At 39.0% G+C, this 24,023-nt stretch overlaps 1 protein-coding gene across 1 annotated transcript; it reads left to right on the plus strand.

Annotated features, from left to right (window-relative positions):
* The first annotated feature begins 1,003 nt into the window (after positions 1-1,003).
* On the plus strand, positions 1,004-9,823 carry LOC112114378 (bone morphogenetic protein 2-like). Its single transcript, XM_024211089.1, has 4 exons — positions 1,004-1,271; positions 6,298-6,895; positions 8,225-8,305; positions 9,697-9,823. Exons 1-4 carry the CDS (start codon positions 1,004-1,006, stop codon positions 9,821-9,823), a joined length of 1,074 nt encoding a protein of 357 aa, XP_024066857.1.
* The last annotated feature ends 14,200 nt before the right edge of the window (positions 9,824-24,023 follow it).

The raw sequence follows: 24,023 nt of genomic DNA on the forward strand, positions 1-24,023 counted from the left end.
GCTCCGGCTCCAGGAGATGCCCCAAGGTGTGTGTGCTGACTTACTGTTTGTGAACAAGCCGCACAAATTGTGAAAAGTGAAATTCTCATTTAAAAAAATCCTCTTAAATGTTTAATCTAGGTGGTTAGCAAAACAGTTAAATACATGTGGTTTGATGAAGTTTATTGTTCAAAATTCTTTGGCCCCTCCTTCCCCCCTACTCCCCCTCTCCCCAAAAAAGCCTGAGAGAAAAGTTATGTTATACTGAAACTAGAGGAGAGTAAATAGGGAATGGAATGGCTCAGGGGCTAAGTCAAGGGCCTTTTACTCTTGTGACAATAATTCGAGTACCCGCTCTAGTGCAAAGTGAAATCGATTGAGTGGTCTGAGGTTCTGACCCCCAGTGGGTAGCAGCTAGCTGTACAAACAATGCATAATATTCTGGAAGGATTTAGGACAACTGGCAGTTTGTGCTCACTAAAGACATAGGACTGAGGTGGAATGCAGAATAAACCACCTCTTATGTGTGCAGCGGGTGGTCTTCCCAAGTCAAGGTTAATGTCATTCGTGCGGGGAGTGTGGGAAAGCATGCATTACTGCTACCGTTGCCACAAACGGCCTGTGAATAGATTAAGGGACTTCCGTTTCCATAACAACGAGTCACTTAATCTAAATGAACAAAACTGTATTTAAAAAACAGAAACAAAAATTCTATACATCATCTTCACAACATACAAAATGCTTTTGTCCCAACAACAAACCAGGGAGAAAGAAAGAGAAGTAATGTGTGTGTGTGTAGTAAATACACATCCTCCGAATGAAGTCTTCTAGGGCTTTCTGTTTACCAGTAATTAGTTTTCAGGACAGTGCCAATGGCACCAAGTCCTTGCAACTAATTAACTGCAGTTTTCTGGCTGAGTATTATTACCCCTCTGCAATTACAGCTAGAAGACAAAACACCAGGAGCCAGCAAAAGGCTACATTCTGTTTTTTCTCTAAAACTTTGTTTACTCACAGACCCACCATGAGCATTGTTTCTCTGTTTTTAGGACTCATCTGTGGATTGCTGTTGATGTTTTGTTCTCACTGCCCAGGGGCAGGGAAATGCCAGCTTATCTGGGGAACAGATGAACAGTTAAGCAAGGCCATCCTGGAAATGCTACATATCAATAAGTTATCCATACCTCTCAGGACCAAGCCTCACCACTACATGAAGTTAGTCTATCATCTACGAACCCCACCAGCCTTAAACAGCGAAGGGACTCTTGTGCAGAGTTTCAGGAGCATCCAAGGTAGGAAACTGACCACTATTTATTTGTGATTTACATCATATCTTGAATAACTTTAAAGATTACCATGATAAACAATTCCTAAGGGGAAAAAAATATTGCCAGTTTGAAATGTTTTCCTTTTAAAAACAGGTTATCCAATAGATTTTCTTCTTTTTCCTCTTATCATTAATGACATTGCTTTTATAAACCTATTACTTTACCGTTTCAATATCTGCTTTACACATTTTATAACACACAGCATTTGTTTTGAGAGATCTCTATGCAGTCTCCTAGGCCAGAGTTAAATAAAAAGGATCAGTTTCTTTCAAGTGACTGCTTTGAGGACAGAGCAGTTTAGAAATGAGAAGCTACCTTAACTCCCAACCAACTAAACTTCAGTCACCAGTTGAAACTACCTGCACATGTCAGTCTTATGGAGACTATCACCAAGACAAACCACATCAAAAAAAGTCCTTACTCACATTACTAATAACAGTTTTTAAATGAGTTTTTAAAAATCTAATTTGTCACCATTTATCCAGTCTGTTTACGTTGTGCTTGTCATGCTGCTTGGGCAGTGAAACCAGAATGGCCTGTGTATATTTATAATATAACTATTAAGGCTGATGGTTCAGAAGTCTGGAGATTTCATGCAAGTGACTTAACACCCTAATTTGCACACTTGATGACTATATCTAATCTTGTTACATGAAAGACAGCAAATAGCATGATTACCAGACAGAAGCCTGGCAAGGTTGCAGCATTAAAAAAAAGTTTCAGGAATACAGGAATCGCTTCAGAGTGGTTCCGGCATCTCCCTGGGTCCGTGTCTAGATAATTCTGGGGCTTATTTGGCTGCTCCTTGTCCTGGTCCAAGTAAAGGTCTGTGGTTGGGGTTACCACTACTCCTTGGTACTGGCTGCTGCTTGCCCTGTGCTGGGAAGAGGAACTAGATGCTTCCTGCCATCAACTGGGGGATGCTCTGGTTGGGATGCTGGCCCTTAGCTGAGTCTCACTCTGGCTGCTCCTTGTCCCTTGCTTCCAACCTATAGGGCGTGGACGGTGGCTTAAGCCCCGGCTGTGGCTCCTGCTTCCTGTTACAGTTTACAGGCCCCTGTACTCGGAGATACTGTGCAGTGCTCTACCCATCTATCACTCTAGCTATAAGTCTATAGCCATGGTGGATTATGCTGTAAGCTAAGTTTCTAGGGTTAGAGTCCTGGAGGACTCCAGGCAGAAATCCTATGCAGAGAAGCCCTAACCACAGAGACATGGCTGAGAGTGTCTCCTAGGGTCGCTAAATTAGGATTGACCTCCTGGGCTAAACAGAAACATAGCACTACCTTGAACGGGTAGGCTGGAGTGGGGCTAGCTCCCACACTACAAGTGCCAATGTCCTAAAAGGGCACGGACATCTAGCATGGAGGTGGGGGTAGACTCCAGGTCTCCTGCACACATGTTGTTGTCAGCAGTGGGTGGCAGGAGACAGCAAGCACTGCTCCATTTTAGAGCAGCTGTTAAAAGCACCGCTGAGCATCCTGTGCCTCATTGTTCTGGGGTATTGTGCCCTGAACCAGTAAGGGGCCTCAGGCACCCTCTGCAGCATTTATTTACCTAGATGAGGTCTGGGTGAATAATCGAAGACAGGTGGGAACCAGCTGAACTTAACCTGAGTCATCACATACCTGGGGAAAGAGAAATGGGATATTTACAGTGCCACGTCTTGGGCCTCCACATGGATGGGTGAATGACATAGATGAGAGCAAAAGGTGCATTATCTGGCAAGGAGAGTCACACATCAGCCACAGTCTTCCACATAGTGATTGGTGTGGGCCCTCTTCAGTTTTGGACCTGGCCAAACCAACTAGTCTGGGTCCAGATAGTGCATCGGTCCTAGAAACTGGGTGGGCTTCTTCTAATCTGTGGTATTAGACTGGTGACCTATAAAAGGACATCCTTTGTGCTGGATGAGGCTGAACATAGTGTCTACAGTGTAAGGCTAAGGTCCTGTCCACACCAGGAGCAGAACTGGGCTCTGAAGCTATTTATTTCCCACAAAATCTCTTCCATTTCTGCTGTTGTATCCTAGAAGTTAACTAACTAACGCTCCAACAGTCCATCCCCATCCTGATCAGGGTCCAGTACACTGGTCAGTCCTGGGAGAATGCATTTTAAGTAGGGCTGTCAAGTGATTAAAAAAATTAATCGCGATTAAAAAAAATTAATTTTGACTAATCACGCTGTTAAACAACAATAGAATATCATTTATTTTAAATATTTTGATGTTTACTAGATTTTCAAATATATTAATTTCAATTACAACACAGAATACAAAGTGTACAATGCTCATTTTATATTTATTTTTTATTACAAATATTTGCCGGCAATTGATAGCCTGCTGGGCGGCTGCTGCACAGGGAACTTAGGGAGCGGGGAGCTTATGGGGGGCTGCTGGTCCACCCTCATTCCAAGCCCCCACCAGCTAGCTCCAACGGGCTGCTCTTCCTGCAAACAGTGGACAAAGCAGGTGGCTGCCAAACAACGTTATAAGGGAGCATTGCACAACTTTAAATGAGCACGTTCTCTAATTGATCAGCAACGTAGCAACGAAACAACATTAACCGGGATGACTTTAAGTGAGGAGTTACTTGTATGAGGTGAACTGAAAAATACTTTTGTTTATCATTTTTACATACATATATTTCTAATAAAAAATAATAATATAAAGTGAGCACTGTGCACTTTGTATTCTGTGCTGTAATTGAAATAAATATTGAAAAATATAGAAAAACATCCACAAATATTTAATAAATTTCAATTAGTATTCTATTATTATAAGTGCGATTAATCATGATTATTTTTTGAGTTAATCACATGAGATTAATTGCGATTAATTGACAGTCCTAATTTTAAACAATGTGTCTTTTGACTTTCCATGTCCAACTACCAATAAGCTGCCTACTTATTTAATGTTGATAAATGCAAAGTAATGCACATTGGAAAGCATAATCCCAACTATACATATAAAATGATGGGGTCTAAATTAGCTGTTACCACTCAAGAAAGAGGTCTTGGCATCACTGTGGATAGTTCTCTGAAAACATGCACTCAATGTGCAGCAGAAGTCAAAAAAGCAAACAGAATGCTGTGAATAATTAAGAAAGGGATAGATAATAGGACAGAAAATATCATGTTGCCTCTATATAAATCCATGGTACGCCCACATCTTGAATACTGTGTACAGATGTGGTTGCTCCATCTCAAAAAAGATATATTGGAATTGGAAAAGGTTCAGGAAAGGAGAGATTAATAAGACTGGGACTTTTCAGCTTGGAAAAGAGACGGCTAAGGGGAGATATGATTGAGGTCTATAAAATCATGACTGGTGTAGAAAAAGTAGATAAGGAAGTATTGTTTACTACTTCTCAGAACACAAGAACTAGGGGTCACCAAATGAAATTAATAGGCAACAGGTTTAAAACAAATACAAGGAAGTATTTCTTCACACAATGCACAGTTAATCTGTGGAACTCCTTGCCATAGGATGTTGTGAAGGCTAAGAGTATAACAGAGTCAAAAAAGAACTAGATACATTCATGGAGGATAGGTCCATCAATGGCTATTAGCCAGGATAGGCAGGAATGGTGTCCCTAGCCTTTGTTTGCCAGAAGCTGGGAATGAGAAACAGGGGATGGATCACTTGATGATTACCTGTTCTGTTCATTCCCTCTGGGGCACCTGACACTGGATATTGTCGGAAGACAGGATACTGGGCTAGATGGATCTTTGGTCTGACCTTAGGGACATTCTTATGTTATGTACTTTTAATTGGCAATCAGATAGAAAACAAATATTCTCCCCCATCTAGGATGATTTAGTTGATTTATTTAGTGCCAAACTCAGCCTGCAGATGTGTGTGCCAGTTGTATTGATCTTGATGGAGCTGGTGTGCACATAGTTGAGTGTGGAATCTGGTTCTCAGGAACCTAAGGCACAGATCCCATAACATCCAGTTTGTAAGCAACAAGATCATCTTAGTTTATCTTAAACAAATAAGCGTATGAAATAAAACAGAGAAGAAAAACTATTAGTAAGCAAGAGAGTTGCAGGGAAAATAGACAGAAGAGTTTAGTGAAACCCCACTAGGGACCTTAGACCTTGGCTGACATCCAAAGTACTGTCTTAAATGAAATAAAAATTAGGCATACACTGACATGGTTGGAAATCTCTGTTAAAAAAATAATAAAAGAAGCCAAATCTGAGCTGACTGCAAAACCTGGCTGCAAATCTCCCTCCAGAAAGGTTGAACCAGTGAGATCATTAACAAGGTAAGATCACTACAGCAATGCCATCTTTCATTAAAGGCCTGTAAACATTTCTGTTTTATCAATTGAGTGTCAGGGAGGTACAATTCAACCATTAAAAACAACAAAATAAGGCCACTCCAGTGCCTTAAAACAGGTTTGTGGTGACTTACTGTCATGAGAACAGTGCAAATCAACCAGAGTATACTGGGGTACCTGGCCCTTGGATTTCATAATATAGTTTTATGCTGTTCCAGCACCCTTCAATAATTAATTGGTGCTGTAAAATGCACCTATTGAGAACTTCTAGGTACACGCACAGAAAGAAAATCACGGTTTAAAATAACTGATCTGACACAATGTCAACAAAAAACCCCCAAAACTCATGATACAACAAAACTCAGTCCTCTCTCCCTTAAACCAGAAACTCATCTCCCCTCCCTGCTCTTTCCCAAAAGCGCCTCTTTCAGCAAATCAGCCTCCTAGTGAAGCAAAACATAAATGGGTCTTTCACAATGCCCTGAATATCAACAAACTTGGGTTCTGTTGAACTACGGAGGAAAGAAAATTCCAGAGCCAAAGGCCCTCATCCTCTCCTTCATCTCCCTCCTTGCCCTCCCATCTACCCACCCTCTCTGCTTCACTGAAACCGCTATCACAACCACTGCCTCAGTTTCCCCTTCAGGTTCCTTGTCTACATGTTCCATGCCTGAAATAAAATTGTACATTAATTGTTCTCCTAGATCCATATTTTGGCATTCCAGGATGGCTGTGGTTTAATATTTCTTACCTGAAACCTTCCATGAGGCTTGCAGAATTAGTTCTTCTCAGGAAGACTCTACACCCAGAATCGCTGACAGTAAATGTTACTGTGCACAGCATCTCCGTGGTCCAGGGAAATATCACAGAAAGCGAAGCCTTAGATGAGAAAGTGCTGACGTTAGATGAGCTACCACCATCTGGTTATGATGTCTTTAACATTTCAGCCATTTTGAATGAGACCACCTCAGATGTAATAGGCTTTCAGCTACGATTCACGGACGACAGTGGCAGCTTGGTTCTCCATGAAGCTCTGACTAAGAGCCTGTACTGTTTGAACAGATGCACCCGGAGTGAGCCCTTACTGGTGGCTTATCGCTTCCTGGTGACTGAGCTATATGGTGGAAGTAAACAGCAGGTCACTAGAGAATGCCAACACTGCGGTACAGAGAGAAGGAGAAACTTGCCAGAAGATTCCAGCCTACAACAGTGCAGCCTTCACCAACACTATGTGAACTTTCAGACAATGCAACTGAGCCACTGGATTCTGGAGCCTCCTGGCTTCTTCACAAGTTTTTGCAAGTAGCTACTTTTTAAATCTCTTCCATGATGTAGGAATGTGCAAGAGTTCTAGTAACTGTTGGCTCTGGGAAGTTCATTCAAATGATTGGAAAGTCAGTTTGTACCAGGTATATCCAGCAGCACATTTGCTGGATACACCTGCTACTTTTTGGCATTTAGAGTAGGAATTGGGGGTTAAAATACTACATCTTTTCACCTTGAGAGAACTGGGTTCAGATTTGGTTTATGTCACAATAATTCAGTAATTTGCTCTCAGTGTGGTGCCAAATGTGCAAATATAGATATCTTAATGAACCCACTATTTAGTAGGGTTGTCCGTGTTTAGAAACCAAACACTGGAACAGCATGGGTGCGACAGCAGTGAAGTTCTGATACGGCTTTAGGAAAGCATCCACCTACGGTACTAGCTGAAACACAAATACAGTACATGGTATGATTTACTCAAAGGGCATAATTTCTGAGATATACTGTGGTTAATGTATCCACAAAGTGACATGTTTTATAGAGTGGCTGGACATACCAGTCTTGTCTTTGCTTTTCTGCAGTAAATCTGTTAAAACTCTTACCTAGGCACATGCATTGTCCTGCAGCAGCAAAAGGGATCAATGAGGCCTAATACTAATCCTGTTAATTGCACTCGCAGAAGTATATTGGAAGATAAGAAAAGCAGAAGCTGCCTCTCAGATTTAAAAAGAGTATCACAGACTATGCTTAAGCACCTAAATGTAGTCAGATGTCCCATTTTATCTGTCCTTAGTCAAAAGACCAAGTGGGTTCACTTCTGTTAACTCAGAATGATTTAGCTGTTCTTATGTATCTAATCCTAGGCCAATATATGAGCAATGTAGCATAGTTTGTCATAACTGACACACAGCTGATGTATATTCTTGTGAGGCAAATTCTTCCACTTCAAGGCAGCTGGGGAGAGGGAGGGAGGGTATGAGGTACGAGTCACTGGTCAGTCCAATGGAAAGAATTTGACTTTAGGGATGAATGGTACTTGAGCCTTTATTCTACACTTTCAAAAAGTTATTCTCTTACACTTACAAATGCTATTTATAAGATTACTTCAGTAAGACAATAATGTCCTCTATTTGGTATATTGGCTAAAACCCTTGAATCATATTATTGAATCTCATTTTATAAAAATACATTCAGCTGCAGCAGAATCTAATATTTTTAAATATTACTTTTAAAAAACCAGCTATGTATTTGTGGATAATCTAAGCACTACACCCAGATGTACAGACACTTTTCCCCCCCAACCTATGTATTATATAATTATTTTAAACATTAGCTTTAATAACATTTTAAACTCTTTTCTTTAAGAGGAGAATGCTCCGACGAAGAATCTGGAGAGCTCTCTGAAGCACAGCGGGGTGTAATAAATAAAACAGAAAACAGGATGAGGTAATATATTAAATAGGACATAGATACCTATATCCTTAATAAAAACAACACAGAGCCCAATTCTACAGCTGCTGTGTGGAAGCAAGTCTCACTGAAATTAAGAATTGGGCTTATGACATTTACAAATACCAGTCTGCTTGAATACAGTAGCACAACACAGGGAGCAAAAGTGTTAACTGGCCCCAGAAATAGCTTTTACCTCCAGCTGGGATTTTCAAAGGGGCCCAAGACAGACAAGTGCCCAACTATTGAAAGTTAATTGAAATTGGACACCTAACACCCATAGTTCCTTTTCAAAAACCCAGGCTTCAATATTGATCATTCAGAAAATACTTGACGTGTCCAGACAAACATTACTGAGAGCTGGAAAGAACCAGCAATGCAACTGGATTTTTTTTTTTTTTTTATAAAGTAGTGAGAAACATATTTGAGCTATCCTTAAGTGAAGTGCCATTCACAGTAGAAATGGGCACAAACTTCTGAAAGTTTGGGGGGGCTCAGACCACATTTTGGAGTGTGTGGATCTGGGGGGTTTGTTCAGGTCCAGTTCTAATTCACACATAGGAGCCGACTTCCTGATTTCCTGGGGTGGGCGGGGGCGGGGGTGCTCTGTCCCAGACCCCACCCCCATTCCACCCTTTCCCCCAAGGCCCCACCTCTTCCCGCCCCCTCTTCCGAGGGTGCCCCATAGAGAACTGGGAGGGGCATGATCTAAAGGGGAAGTCACGTGTTCCCCCCCCCACACACACACACGTTCCACCACTCTCCCTGGCAGGAGGGGCCACCATGCTCTCCCTGCCACATGTTACCTGCGGGGGAGGGGGGCGCTCTGTCCTCGCGCTGTGCCTGCCCACCCACGCCAGTCTCCCTGGCAGGGGAGAGCCATTTCTAATGCCGGCCCTTCCCGGTTGCTCTGTAGCCCAGCAGCTGCCTGAGAGAGCTGGGATGGGGAGGTGGCTTTCACTCCCTGCCCAGGCTCAGCTGCCAGGGACTGCAGCTGAGCAAGCCAGAAACCTGCCGGGGGACGGAGGGGGTTCTGACTCGCCAGGCTGTGATTTGGGTTTTGGGGGGATGGGAGGGAGCGGGGGAACAATTCATAACTTTCCTTGCTTCTCCAACTGGCAGACCTTATTTTTTTAAAAATAGGTCCTGTACAGTAATGTGTGCACCTGAAGTATCAACAGAAATCTCAGGCCAGCTCCTTAGCAGGTGTAACTGGCATAGCGCCACTGATGGAGTTACACCAATTTAGAGGCCAGATTTTTAGCTGGTGTAATTGCTTGTTTCAGCTCTATAATTTGATATGGCAAATTTGGATCAATATAGTATTTTGAGATTATTTCCCCCCCAAATAAAACTAATTTCAGATTTGTTTGGTTTTTTGCTTGCAGTTCCCACTGTGTGCCCCAGAAGCGATCCTCCATTAATGTGATGTACTTATCTCATTCAGAAGATCTTGTGATTGAAAGGCTGAAGGATCTGCGAGTAGAAAGTTGTGCATGTAATCAGATGTTTTGATAAAGTCCAGGTCTCTAGTCATCCCTAAAATTTGAAGTCTTTGTCACTACAGAACGGGAACTTTATAGATTATACGGTTACATTTTTGCACCCTGAATCTTTGAGATGCCCTGTTCCACTGTAAAGAGCCAGTTAGATGTGTAGATATCACAGTCTGTACAGCAGATGATAACCAACAAACCAAATGTATCAAAGAATGGCTTGAGGTTGCATATAAGTTACAGCTAAATGGTTTAACCAAGGAGATCTTCAAACTCACAATACAACATTATCGCTACATCATATTCAGATTACCTTTTGCCTGGATTACTGTGGTATGCAATTGAGAATAAATATATTCCTGGTTACCTTCATCAGTATTTTTTCCAGGTGGAAGAAAAGGAGAATGTTCAGGGTTTTTCCACATTAAATTTGAAAACCTCATTATGTATGGGGAAGCAACCACTATCCCATGAATAATTGAAAGATGCCAGGGTACAGCATGTTTTAATATAAAGTGTCATTGTTAAAGTACATCCTTACCACAGGGCCCCCTTTGCAGTGTTGTGCCTTACAGCAGCCACTTAGCTTCAGTTTCCCAGCTGAGCTGCTGCTGCACCCAGCCGAGCCGACAACACCTTCTGCGGCAGAAAGGCTGAGCCCTAAAGCAAGATCACTTACAGTTCTACCCCTTCTGGCAAACAAGCATGAGCAACACAAACTTTTAAACTCTTCCTGTTTCTCCAGGGGAATCTGCTAAACACTATTCTCCCCTGTCCCTAGTCCACCTTCTCTCCCACAGCAAAAGCAGCAGCCATCTCCCTTCCCTCCTACCTTCTAGCCCTAACTACTCTCCTCTGCTACAGGTGCCTCAATTTAGGCTGATTGAGCCTTTAGTAGGCCATTAATTCTGTCCAGTGATTTACATGTATAGATTCCCCAGACTATAGGGCCCAAAACTGCATCATTTAACACACTGGGAACTCTTCCTAAGAATTGAGTCTATTCCTTGATAGGTAACTAGTTATTAACTCAGTTGGGAACACTGCTTTTCTCATGGTTGATTTTCATAATTAAACTGTGACATGTCCTAGATGTGCTAACAACGTATACTGTGTATCAGACTTTGTTTAGATAAAATACCTTAAAGTGTTAAGAAAAAGGAGTGGATTTTTTTTGGTGGGGGGTGTCACTTAACTCTATCAGGATAATATTCCTATTCATTCTAGAGTTCACTATAATCCTTTGTAACTAGTTACACATGATATTTTTACAAAAACAGGAAAGAAACCTGGGGACAATGTGGCTGTTGTTTTTCCTTTGTCATACCTGTAGCTCCTCTGAGAATAGAAAGGTATTTTTTAAATTAAAGGTTGATTTAGAAAACAAATATTGTGTGATTGGTGTCTGTGCAAGACTGCAAACGACATTTTAGAGATCTGAATGCTGAAGAACCCAGGCAGACTTTTTTTTAAAAAAAAAAAACATTCAACTTGTAAACCAGAAGTTAATCATTTTCAGGAGTATAAGGAGATGGTTAAAATGAATGCAGCCATAATAAAATAATTTTATATTTATATAGTGCCTTTCATCCTACAGGATTCACTAACAGTTTACAAACTATGGGTCTTAAGCACACAAGTAATTTTACTCACATGTGCAATATCATTGAGGTCAATTGACCAAACAACAACAATCTTATAGAAAAGACAAAAGGGTCCCCCTCCTTTGTTAGATGTTGTAAGCAAATTTAAAAAACATGAAAACTCATTCACACTGACCTATAAATAAAACGCATGCCCGGCTATAAAACTTTTGTCTATCCAATATATTGCTGCAGATTATAACTCCTTTGTTCTGTACAAATGAAAAAACCTGAATGTTTACATTGATAGAGAGATATGGTTTACAATAACAACATTCAAACAAAATATTGCTTTTTGGGATGGAGACAATTTATTATATGTTAAACTTTAAAAATACAATGTACTGTAATTACATCAGTTTTTATAGGTGTATTCGAGTTAAAAATAAAAGCTACTAGAGACTAGAATAAAAATTAAATGTCAAGACCCAAATAAGTATTTCTTTACAGATGACAGATACAATTTAACACAAAATGAGTTTGAAGTATTGTGGATATAAACATAATAAATGTAAAACATGGCTAATGTTTTATGCTAATATTTGTAGGAGACACTTATTTGATTGTTGAACTGATAGAATATTCTAACATCAACCTCTCTCTAGTTTTTGCTACTGGATTAAGAGATTTTTCTATTTAAATTGCTGCTAGTGACATCAATATACTAAAACATATATGTATTTTAAAATATCTAAATGGCGTTAATTTTTCTAGCCATTCTGTTTAATTCTGCAAACCTATATTCATTTTTTGGGAAGAGGGTGGAGCATAAAAAGGGGAAAGCACAGGATAAGATGTTTAACATTCCATGACTGTCTTACAAAGGCCACTTTCTAAGGGGCCATTTACACTGGAGAGATGTATACTGACTGCAGTTGGTGTTTATAAAATCACATTGATTAGGCCTGCTCTGAGCAGGGTTACATGATAATGTTAAAAATGCTAGTTGCAGCCAGCAGCCCATCCACATTAAGACTTCCAGTATAGCTAACACCAGTGAAGCTGAACCAATGTTAGCAAGTGGGAAATTTTATCCACTATAGATGGCCCCTACTTGCAGATCTAAATTTTACAGAGAGGGTGACAGGCAAGTGATAGGGAGGGGCTTACTGTGTACATTAATCTGCATGCATAGGTCCCAATCCACAGCCTGAACTAAACAAGGTATCTTTTTAAAAACAAACATGCCAATTCCTGCCAAAAATATAATCAAGTTACCAACAAATCGTGAAGAAAATTGTTTTTAAATTAAATTTTCATTTTAATTAGAGAAAAACTAAGATCATTTCTAATTATAATTTTCTTAAAATATTTTTCTGGAAGAGGAACCATCTCTTTCTGCAAGCTCTTCCTCTTTGTGCTCTGGCTGGCTTAGTGCAAAGTCTCCTCACCTGGTAGGGTCTTTAGCGTTCCTTGTGCTCAGATGAGTTTAGGGAACCTTTAATGGCCTGTCACACGTTTAGCCCTGATTTTACAAGGAGGTCCACACAGGCACAGAGGTCTCCTCAGGCTGAACTCCTTGCAGGCCTTAGAGGGACAATAAAATAGCCCTTCAGGAAATCCTAGTTGGAAATGCCCCTAGAGAAGGGGCAGGCTTACCTATCTATCACCAACAAAGCCCCACTACCCTTTCCCCACAGTTGTCAAGGGACAACTCTCAAAACAAGTTAGGGATCTGTGGGCTTTTAGACTCCAGAACACATTTTGGTCACTTCTAGATTATTTAGATGGCTATAAGTACCACAGCAGCTGTTCTTGCTTTCCTTTCATTTGTCCCATATAGAAGCACAATCCTGTTATTCACAACCCCCTCCCTGTACCAACAGGCCATGGCTTCCCCAATCTAGCTATGTTGGTAGAAGACCTACTTTCATCTGCTGTTTTTAAGAGGCAGGAGGTAGATACCTGCTTTCCTCTTTGAATTGCATCTTTTCCTCTTGCCCAGAGATACCCACTACTCTCCTCTCTCATTTCTCTCTTATGTCCCCTTCTCCTTCCCTTTTGAGGTTTTTCCCATCCTTTGTCACTGTTCTCTTTGGCCCCATGTGCTGAGGTTCTACCAGCTCTCACTTCCTGACATCAATACCTGGGTGTTACAGTAATATCTACCCAAATATTTGCGCCCTTCTGTTTCTGCCCTCTCATTTCTCTCTACTTCCACCCCACTTCCTTTCACCACTGTGTCCTCGTTTTCTCCCTTTTTCTTTTTGCCCCCTCCACGGTGTTCCCTTTCTTCCCTCCTAAATTGGGCTATTTGCTGCAACTGGCAAGGGCCAAAGGATGGTTCCCTCTGCCACTGCAGTGAGGCATAGGAACCAACAGTGGACAGTGAGAGCTAGGAAGAGGATGAGACATCTTCTGAAGCCTCCAGTACAGCCTTGTAAGCAGACACACAAATTCTGAATACTCAAAAAGGCAGATAATTGGGACTGTCAAAACTCAGGAGAGGTCCAGCCAAATTGAGGCAGGTAGCAAATATGCTTCTCTGGAGAAGGGAACTCAGGTGATGGCCATTTCTTTCCCTGCTATCCCTGAGCCACTTGGCCAAAAAGCTCAGTGGCAACTAATTTATTTCCACTGACTTTTAACTCTCCTGGGGAGAGCCAACAATGGGTTGTTTATCTCGCCTCTCATCCCTTTTCTTGGGCAGCAGGTGTAGAACTCAGGTACTGAATCAGGGAGAGCAAGGACAGCGCTGGTGGTCTCCACAGCTGTCTGGAGCATTCCCTATTGTTCTCAATGGAGTATCAAAAGTATCTCAAGAGCAGCTTTTGTGAACAGAGTGGTTAAAATCACACATTCAGTGGATATCCGGTAGAAGAAATATATTTTAGGAGTGGAGGAAGAAACTCAAAGAAATTTTGAATGGGTTTGGAGTCATTTTAAGGAAATAAGTACATTATATTTGCATATATTCAAAATCTACAAAGCACTACCGGGCTATGATTGACCCAGGCTTTGTATTGGGACACCAGGGCATTCTCTAGAGGCAAATGACTCTTAACCATGCAACTCAAGAAGGAGGCAGGCAAACATGGACCAAACACAGAATGGAGCAAGGTAGCCTTTTAAGCTTTGTCTGCATGAGGAAATGTTACCCCAAAAAAATTACTACTAGCAGTTGAACTGGTGTTAACAGCTGCACACAGCCTTAGACTCTCCTTTTGTATCTGAAATATATCTAAAGCATCACTTAAATGTGCAGGCAGGCCTCCCTTCAAAATCAATGGGAGCTGTGTACATACATCCAAAGGCAGGGGCAGCTCTATGTTTTTTGCCACCCCAAGCACGGCAGTCATGCAGCCTTCGGCGGCATGCCTGCGGGCGGTCCGCGGATTCAGTGGCATTTCTGCGAGTGATCTGCTGGTCCCGCGGCTTTGGCGGACCCGCCGCCGAAACTGCGGGACCGGCAGACCTCCCGCAGGCACGCCGCCGAAGGCCGCCTGACTGCCGCCCTCACAGCAACCAGCAGGCTGCCCCCCGCAGCTTGCTGCCCCAGGCACACGCTTGCTGCGCTGGTGCCTGGAGCCGCCCCACTGTCCAAAGGCAGGAGAGGTAATTGGCATAATTGTTGTGGTGTCAGCATTGAGCAGAAAGGATTTGAGGTCTATTATAGAGTGAACATGAAAACATTAACATTAACATCAGTATCACATGCTCTGCTACAAGACATATATCAAATAGTTCTTAAAATAAATCACAGGTTTAATTCAGGTTGGTTTGAAAAAAGTGCATTCTTCACACAAAAATATAAAAGTCAGAATAAATGGACACTTTCACCTAAAAATTTACCTAAAGCATCACAGTTGGTATGTGCATGGAGTGTGATGACACATGGCCAGATTCTGGTCAAAATTAGATTGACATGGATCCAGAAATGCCACTTATTTCAATGCAGCTATTCCTCATTTACACAAATATAACTGAGATGTGAAGCCAGTCTATTTATTGTTAGTAACTTTATGTCACTAACTTCTCTTCCAAGGAGAAGACCCCCAAAGTCTCTGCTGTTCAGCAACAATACTCACTATACCTGTTATAAATTCTTCTGTTCACAAATAAACATCAATGAATAAATAGATTTTTAGCAAATTTGTTTTCCTGTCTCGCCAAGTAAATTGACTAGGTTAATTATAAAATCTCAGTAATAGATAATTGCATAATACAGTCTTTCATTGCTTGTTTCTCCATCCACTTTGTCTAAAATCTGCTAAAGTATTTGAATTGCCATTAAGAATCAAGTCAGAAAGTATACTATTTATTAGTATATTAAATAGTGCCCTGTTTTACAAATTACTATCAATTGTAGATATTGCCCCATTAATCCCATTACAAATATAACTTCATTCAGCCTTCCTCTCTCCACATAACTCTGATTAAGAATCCAGTTTAAAACACCTACTGTACGGAAGACTAGCAACAAAAGCCCCTTATTTTATGAGAATAATGCTACATTATTATTAATTCAACAATTGTGCAAGTGATGTTTATATAGAAGCAAACCCCAAAACTACAGAATCTTTGTGAAATATAAAAGTGAAAAGAGAACTTGCTTGGAAAATGGAAAACTTAATAGGCTGTCGGCAAAATACAAGGGAAACCACTTTTCCCTATGGCTTTCACAGGAATCAGTACCTGAACTTTATTTGCATGTCAATTTGTATTCTACGCATAGAGATCAAATGTAAATAATTTTTAAATTCCCTGTCTGACCAAACCTATAGAATAATGGATGCTTCATGAAAAATAAAATCCCTGAAATCTATTTCTGAAGTGAAGAGTGGCAAGGGGAAAAGGAAGTTTTTAATATTATCACATACAAAAAGAATGCAAATTGATCTGAAGTGACCTGGAATTGAATTAGAAAAAAGTTTGGAAAAGGCCTTTTACAACAACTGTTCTGTCAAAAAAATAAATCTGGATATAGAATTTTTACATAAGCTACTTTAAACCATGTGTAGGCACCTCTGCACTAGGATGAATGTTATCCATAGAAAATAGCATATTTTTAACTGAAGCTGGGGTCTGCACATACCAATGAATGATCATTGCACTGAAATGTTTATCTTGTTTTTAAGAGAACATTCCCTTTACAAAATTTTGAAACCTTTTTTTGGCTAGGGGAGACATGCAGCAGCTCATCTTTTTAAAAATATGAATGTGTTAAAAAAAAACTGCAATTGTATGACTAATAATTTGTTACTCTTCTATAGCACCTTTAATTCCTAGCATCTCACAGTGCTTTAAAAACATCACTCAATTAAGCCTCAACAAGCAAATTCAACCCCATTTTACAGACAGGGAACTATCTGACTCCCATCCCAAGGCATCTGAGCATCTTACAATCTTTAATGTATTTATTCTCACAACATCCCTGTGTAATAGGGAAATGCTATTATCCCTATTTTACAGATGAGGAGCTGAGGCACAGAGAGACTCAGTGATTTGGCCAAGGTGACATAGGAAGTCTGTGGCAAAGCAATGACTTATAAATAAATAGCTTCCAAGAGTATGAGGGATCATTGTGATCTAGTCTGACCTTCTGTATACACAGGCCACAGAACTTCCTCAGAATAATTCCTGCAGTATATCTTTTAGAAAAACATCCAATCTTGATTTTAAAATTGCCAGTGATGGAGAATCCAACCAATCCTTGCTAAACTGTTCCAATGGTTAACTACCCTCACTGTTAAAAATGTATTCCTTATTTCCAGTCTGAATTTGTCTAGCTCCAACCTACAGCCATTGCATCATGTTATACTTTTCTCTGCTAGACTGAAGAGTTCATTATTCAATATTTGTTCCCTACATAGGTATTTATAGACTACTAAGCAAGTCACCCCTTAACCTTCTCTTTGTTAGTCTAAATTGATTGAGCTCCTTGAGTCTATTACTATAAGCTGTGTTATCTAATCGTTTAATCATTCTTGTGGCTCTTCTCTGAGCCCTCTCCAATTTATTAACATCCATCTTGAACCAGTATTGGTGCATCAGTGCTAAATACAGAAGTAAAATAACCTATTTGTACTTAAGAATCCCATTTATGCATCCAAAGATAGCACTGCTCATTTGCCCACAGCATTGCATTGGGAGTTAATGTTTAGCTGATTATCCATCATAACTGCCACCTCTTTTTTCAGAGTCACTGTTTCCCAGGATAGAGTTCCCCATCCTGTAAATATGGCCTACATTCTTTGTTCCTAGATGTATACATTTACATTTAGCTGTATTGTTTGCTTGTGCCCAGTTTATCAAGTGATCCAGATCCCTTGCTCTGAATCAGTGACCTGTCCTCTTCATTATTTACCATCTCCCAATTTTATGTCATCTGCAACCTATATTACTGATGTTTTTATGTTTTCTTCCAGGTAATTGATAAATATTGTAAAAGTGCAGGGCCAAGAACTAATCCCTGTGGTACTACACTTGAAACACATCCGCTCACTAATTCCCCATTTATGATTACATGTTGAGATCTATCAGTTAGCCAGCTTTTAGTCCTTTTAATGTGTGCTATGTAGGTCTGTCAAGCAATTAAAAACATTAATTGCTATTAATCGCACGATTAAACAATTAATCGTGATTAATCGTGCTGTTAAACAATAATAGAATACCATTTATTTAAATATTTTTGGATGTTTTCTATATTTTCAAATATATTGATTTCAATTACAACACAGACCACAAAGTGTACAGTGCTCAATTTGTATTTATTTTTTATTACAAATATTTGCACTATAAAAAACAAAAAAAATAGTATTTTTCAGTTCATCTAATACAAGTACTGCAGTGCAATCTCTATCATGAAAGTTGAATTTACAAATGTAGAATTATGTACAAAAATAACTGCACTAAAAAATAAAACAATGTCAAACTTTAGAGCCTACAAGTCCACTAAGTCCTATTTCTTGGTCAGCCAATCGCTCAAACAGTTTGCATACATTTGCAGGAGATCATACTGCCCGCTTCCTGTTTATAATGTCATCTGAAAGTGAGAACAGGAGTTTGCATAGCACTGTTGTAGCCAGCGTTGCAAGATATTTATGTGCCAGATGTGCTAAAGATTGATATGTTCCTTCATGCTTCAATCACTATTCCAGAGTACATGCGGCCATGCTGATGGGTTCTGCTCGATAACAATCCAAAGCAGTGCAGACCGACACATGTTCATTTTCATTATCGGAGTCAGATGCCACCAGCAGATGGCTGATTTCTTTTGGGGCGGTTCAGGTTCTGTAGTTTCCACATCGGAGTGTTGCTCTTTTACGACTTCTGAAAACATGCTCCACACCTTGTCCCTCTCAGATTTTGGAAGATACTTCAGATGCTTAAAACTTGGGTCGACTGCTGTAGCTATCTTTAGAATCTCACATTGGTACCTTCTTTGAGTTTTGTCAAATCTGCAGTGAAAGTGTTCTTAAAACGAACATGTGCTGGATCATCATCCAAGACTTCTATAACATGAAATATATGGCAGAATGTGGGTAAAACAGAGCAGAAGACATACAATTCTCTGTCAAGGAGTTTAGTCAGAAATTTAATTAATAGAATATTTTTTAACAAGCGTCATCAGTATGGAAGCATGTCCTCTGAAATGGTGGCCGAAGCATGAAGGGACATACAAATGTATAGCATATCTGGCACGTAAATACCTTGCAATGCCGGCTATAAAAGTGCCATGCAAATGCGTGTTCTCAATTTCAGGAGACACTGTAAATAAGAAGCAGCAGCATTATCTCCCATAAATGTAATCAAACTTGTTTGTCTTAGCGATTGGCTGAACAAGAAGCAGGACGAAATTTGCTCTAAAGTTTTACATTGTTTTGTTTTTGAGTGCAACTATGTAACAAAATAAATCTACATTTGTAAATTGCACTTTCACAATAAAGAGATTGCATTACAGTACTTGTATGCGGTGAATTGAAAAATACAATTTCTTTTGTTTACCATTTTTACAGTGCAAATATTTGTAATAAAAAATATAAAGTGAGCACTGTACATTTTATATTCTGTAATTGAAATCAATATATTTGAAAATGTAGAAGAACATACACAAATATTTAATAAATTTCAGTTCGTATTCTATTAACGGTGCGATTAAAACTGATTAATCGCAATTAATTTTTTTAATCGTGATTAATTTTTGAGTTGAGTTAACTGCGATTAATCGACAGCCCTAGTGCTATTTTAATTTTATATAGTTCTAGTTTTTTAATCAAAATGGGTTGTGCAGTACCAAGTTAAACACCTTCCAAAAGTCTAAGTATATTACATCAACACTAATATTTTTATCAACCAAACTAGTCATCTAATCAAAAAAGATACCAAGTTGGTTTTGCAGGATCTATTTTCATAAGTCCATTTGATTGACATTAATTATATTATCCTAGTTTAATTCCTTATTAACTGAGTCCTGTATCAGCTGCTCCATTATCTTGCCAGGGATCAGTGTAGCATTAAAAGGCTTATAATTACCCGATCATCCTGTTTATCTTTTTTTAAGTTTTGGCACAACATTAGCTTTCTTCCATTCTTCTGGAGCTTCCCCAGTGTTCTAAGAGTTATTGAAAAAGAATATCCTCAGCCAACTCTTTTAACACTCTTGGACCTGTTGATTTTAAAAAGTCTAACTTTAGTAGCTACTGTTTAACATCATCCTGAGATACTAGTGTATTGGAAAGTGTGTTTATAATCATCATAGGATATGACTACATCATTTGTTTTCCCCCCAAATATAGACCCAAATGGAGGTGTCCTGAGTCTCAGGTTAGTGCCCTAACCATTGGAACATCCTTCCTCCCACTGAGACACAGTATGCTTAGATGCTGTAATGACTGATGCTCTATCAATGAAAACAGATTAGAGAGATACATATGACATCAGTTGCATTTGTGGCAAAGCTAGAAAGTAAACCCAGATCTGATTCCTAATTTTTATGCCTTCATCATTCTATGATGCTTCCTCTCTTCCTTTCAATGTACGGTAATATAAAAGATATTGTAATTACAAGGAGTAAATCATAACAAAAATATCTTAAACATAATAAGGAACATATAACAGTAGCTGCCATCTTGACACTCTGCTAAGTTAACTAACAAAAATTCTGAAAACTAATAGAACTTACTGGTCTGAAAGTCTCCTGCCTTTCTCTTGCATCCAGATACTGAGTAACATTTCCTATGACTCAAACCATGCCATCAGGGACTACCTGCTAGGAAGTATCATTAAAATCACAGCTGTCACTGAAACACCAGCATTTTGCATAGTTATGGAGATAATGAATCACATTAGGTATAATTTAAAACTTTTGAACATTTATTTTTCTAAAAATATATATTGTTGAAGCCAAATTCTGATTCCATATGTGTGAAAAAGGTACAATTTGGCTATTGTTTGATAAGGCAGGGTTCTAAACGAGTCAGGTGCCTAAATTATGTAGCTATCTAAACTATCATCATTAATCAGTAAAGTTTTCCCTTAATTGCACATTTCACAGGTATTCTTTGAAATCTAAATCTACAGCAACTGACAGATTAATTCTTTTTAAAGAAGCACTTTGGTTTTTTTACATTCAATATCTCCTCTCCTAAACATGTTTTTTCTCTAGAACATGCACGTTAGTAAGTGGTATTGGTAAGTAGGAGTCGTGAGCCTGAATTGGTGTTTTAATTTTTCAGTGCTGTCTCTGTTCACCAATTTTCTATATTGCTAATACTCAGCTGTTAGTTTCTAATGCACAACTAATGTCCTGGGCCAAATTCTGCTCTCAGTTGCATCAGTATGAATCTGGAATAACTCCACTGAAGTCAGAATCTGACCTACTATGTCAGTGTGAATTAGTCTATTTCTATATACTTTCAATATCAAAGATACTTCACTGTCTTTCAACATCTTGAACATGTGCAAACCCCAATATTTTCAAAAGCAAATAAATAGCACCACCAGTGCAAATATAAACAATCTTTGTTGAACTATGAAGTATAAGAGTTACAGTAACAAAGTACATTAACAGTCAAGACCAGTAGAAAAATAGATGCACAGCGTAAGTTGGATTTCTGTTACATATATAGGAAGTGATCATTTTTATCTTTATGCTTGGGTTGGCAAAATGTTCTGAAAACATACAACAAAATCTAATTTTTATATATTCTTCTGGCCATGAGGTATAAATACAGTTGCTGCCGACATACATTACAGCAACATATATAAACATAATTCCTTAATAAGCTTTCTGCTAAAATGTATTTTCTCTTCTTATAGTTTCCATTTAAAAAGTGCTTAAAATTATAATACAATATATATATAAACAACCCTTCACCGACAGAATGAACACTCAAACAGTAAGTGTAAACATAGTATTTTTACTAATAATTTCAATGCCGAACATTTCCTACTGAAGTGAAACTTTACCCTTATTATTTTGTTCATGCTGATTAACTCTCTCTCCTTTAAAAAAAAAATCACACATCTGCTGTCACTTTAAGGATGAAGATTACTTTATTCACAATGCTTCCATTAATGTTGAGCCTAATTGTGTTCTTGGATGCGAGTATATATCCCCTACTAATGTGAATGGAAGCTGTGTCTTTGGAGTACATGGTCAATTTTGCTCAGAGACATTAAGGTCCCAAATCACTATTCAAGAATACCACTGACATGGGCAATTGAGGTGAAGAGCTTGAAAATAATGAGACCAAAACAGTATTATAATGAAGGCCCTACACAGGCTTTTCATCATGATTCTCTTATCAACGAACCTCATAGCCTAACTTGGGGATAATGTACTAAATAACAATGGAATCTCAATGGGCTGCATCGTGCCAACTCAACTGGAAGCTACTGCGCTCTGAGCCTCTGCTTCAGTGGCCTGGAAGGGAAGGCATCCTTCCCACCAGCTTTGCTGGAGCTTGCATTTACATTTTCTACTATCAATGGGTAAAAATTAACTGTCTAGAATGAAGCTAGGAAGACCTGCTCCCTCAAGATTCTAAAACAAACAAGCTAAGAATTTAGCAAGGGAGAATATGTATACAGGAGTTATATTAGAGGACTAAGGGCATCAAAAGGTACAAAACTGTCTTTATATGCCTATTCTGTGTGTGCATGCAATATGGCTGCCTCCAACAAGAGGCTATTTAAAAAAGAAGCTATTTTAATCAGAAACATCACAAACACAAACAAGGGAAAAAACTTTTGGTCATGTTGACTTGGGAAGGCTTCACTGAAGAAACTGGGGAAGCTGTCTTGTATTCCTGCAACTGATGATATTACTAATGGGATGTGTGTGCCTAATGCTCTGGACCAGGATATATCATATTATATACTAAACATTTCAAGAAATGTCCTCCATTATCATTTTTAGGGTTCGATCTGCAAACACCTACATGTATAGTTTTACTGAATTCATACATGTGAGTAAAGTTACTCATGTTAGCAGGTTCAGGTTCTAAGGGTCTGAACCGAAGCCCACCGAAGTCAACGGAAGTCTTTCCATTCATTGATTTCAAAAGGCTTTGGATCAGGCCTCACATCTAAGGCCAAGCACTTAGAGCCACACTATTTGCTCAGATAGAGGATTCTTTACTGTTGCTGCAGCTCTGAAAATTCCTTTGTCAAGAATACACATATTTATGTTTAACTAAAACTTTACTAACAGCCTTAGTTCTTTTAAGAAGGTCTACGAGGAGAAAATTACATCTTAAAAAAATCTTCTAGAAAGACTAACTATAAAATTTATATTAAATACTTACTTTTAATTAAACTTCTAAATGAATCTTTCATTGCCATTAAAAACCACTAACTGAAGAGGTGTAAATTTGAACAACGTTTTTTTCACCTTGGTTATTTTCTTTCCTCTCCCTGACATTAAGTCACATACAGTGACTTTATCTATTTGTATATTCAGATACTTTGACTGAAACCCAACAAGAGTGGGAAGGACTCCCTGCAATCACTTATTTGGAATGAAACACAGTATTGCAAGCCAACCATAACTGTGGCTGTGCCTAATTTTGTCTTGAAGGAGATTTGTAAAAATATTTCACTGAAGACAAAATTAGTGTTCTTGAGGTGAATTTAAGTCCTTCATAGTTATTTGGCTGAAAATTATTGTTTCTTTGATACACAAATTTCCGTTTCAGATGTTTGCCCAATATATGACTGAGGCTACCAACAAGCCAACACATTTGTTACAAGGGCACTAAGGTCCTAATAAGTGCATTGCAGAAAATCAAGTTCCCATGGAATGCTGAAACTATGACATAAAATCATCAAACAGCTTCACTGCAGAAACAATATTAGTTTTCACATTAAAAAAATAAAGTGTTTGAATTAGACTTTATTGCACCAGCAACTGGCTTTTAAAATATACCCCATTCAAGTTAAACATTAAATTAATTATTTTATGAAACAAAATATAAGATCTTTCTTTAAAGTATCACACAGAGATATGGTATATACACCTTAAGTAAGGCTAAGTTTTTGTCACAGATATTTTTAGTAAAAGTCCTGGGCAATAAACAAGGGGCAATAAACAAAAATTCACGGAAGCCCGTGACCTGTCCCTGACTTTCACTA

This window comes from Terrapene carolina, unplaced genomic scaffold, assembly GCF_002925995.2.
Source record: "Terrapene carolina triunguis isolate 2854851 unplaced genomic scaffold, T_m_triunguis-2.0 Scaffold113, whole genome shotgun sequence".
Taxonomy (NCBI): domain Eukaryota; kingdom Metazoa; phylum Chordata; order Testudines; family Emydidae; genus Terrapene; species Terrapene triunguis.

Excerpts from the sequence above, each read along its gene's own strand:
- LOC112114378 (XM_024211089.1), top strand. The coding sequence starts at position 1,004 with ATGAGCATTGTTTCTCTGTTTTTAGGACTCATCTGTGGATTGCTGTTG. Across the intron at positions 1,272-6,297 it reads GAGTTTCAGGAGCATCCAAG|ATCCATATTTTGGCATTCCA; the intron begins GTAGGAAACTGA and ends TTGTTCTCCTAG. Across the intron at positions 6,896-8,224 it reads TTCTTCACAAGTTTTTGCAA|AGGAGAATGCTCCGACGAAG; the intron begins GTAGCTACTTTT and ends CTTTTCTTTAAG.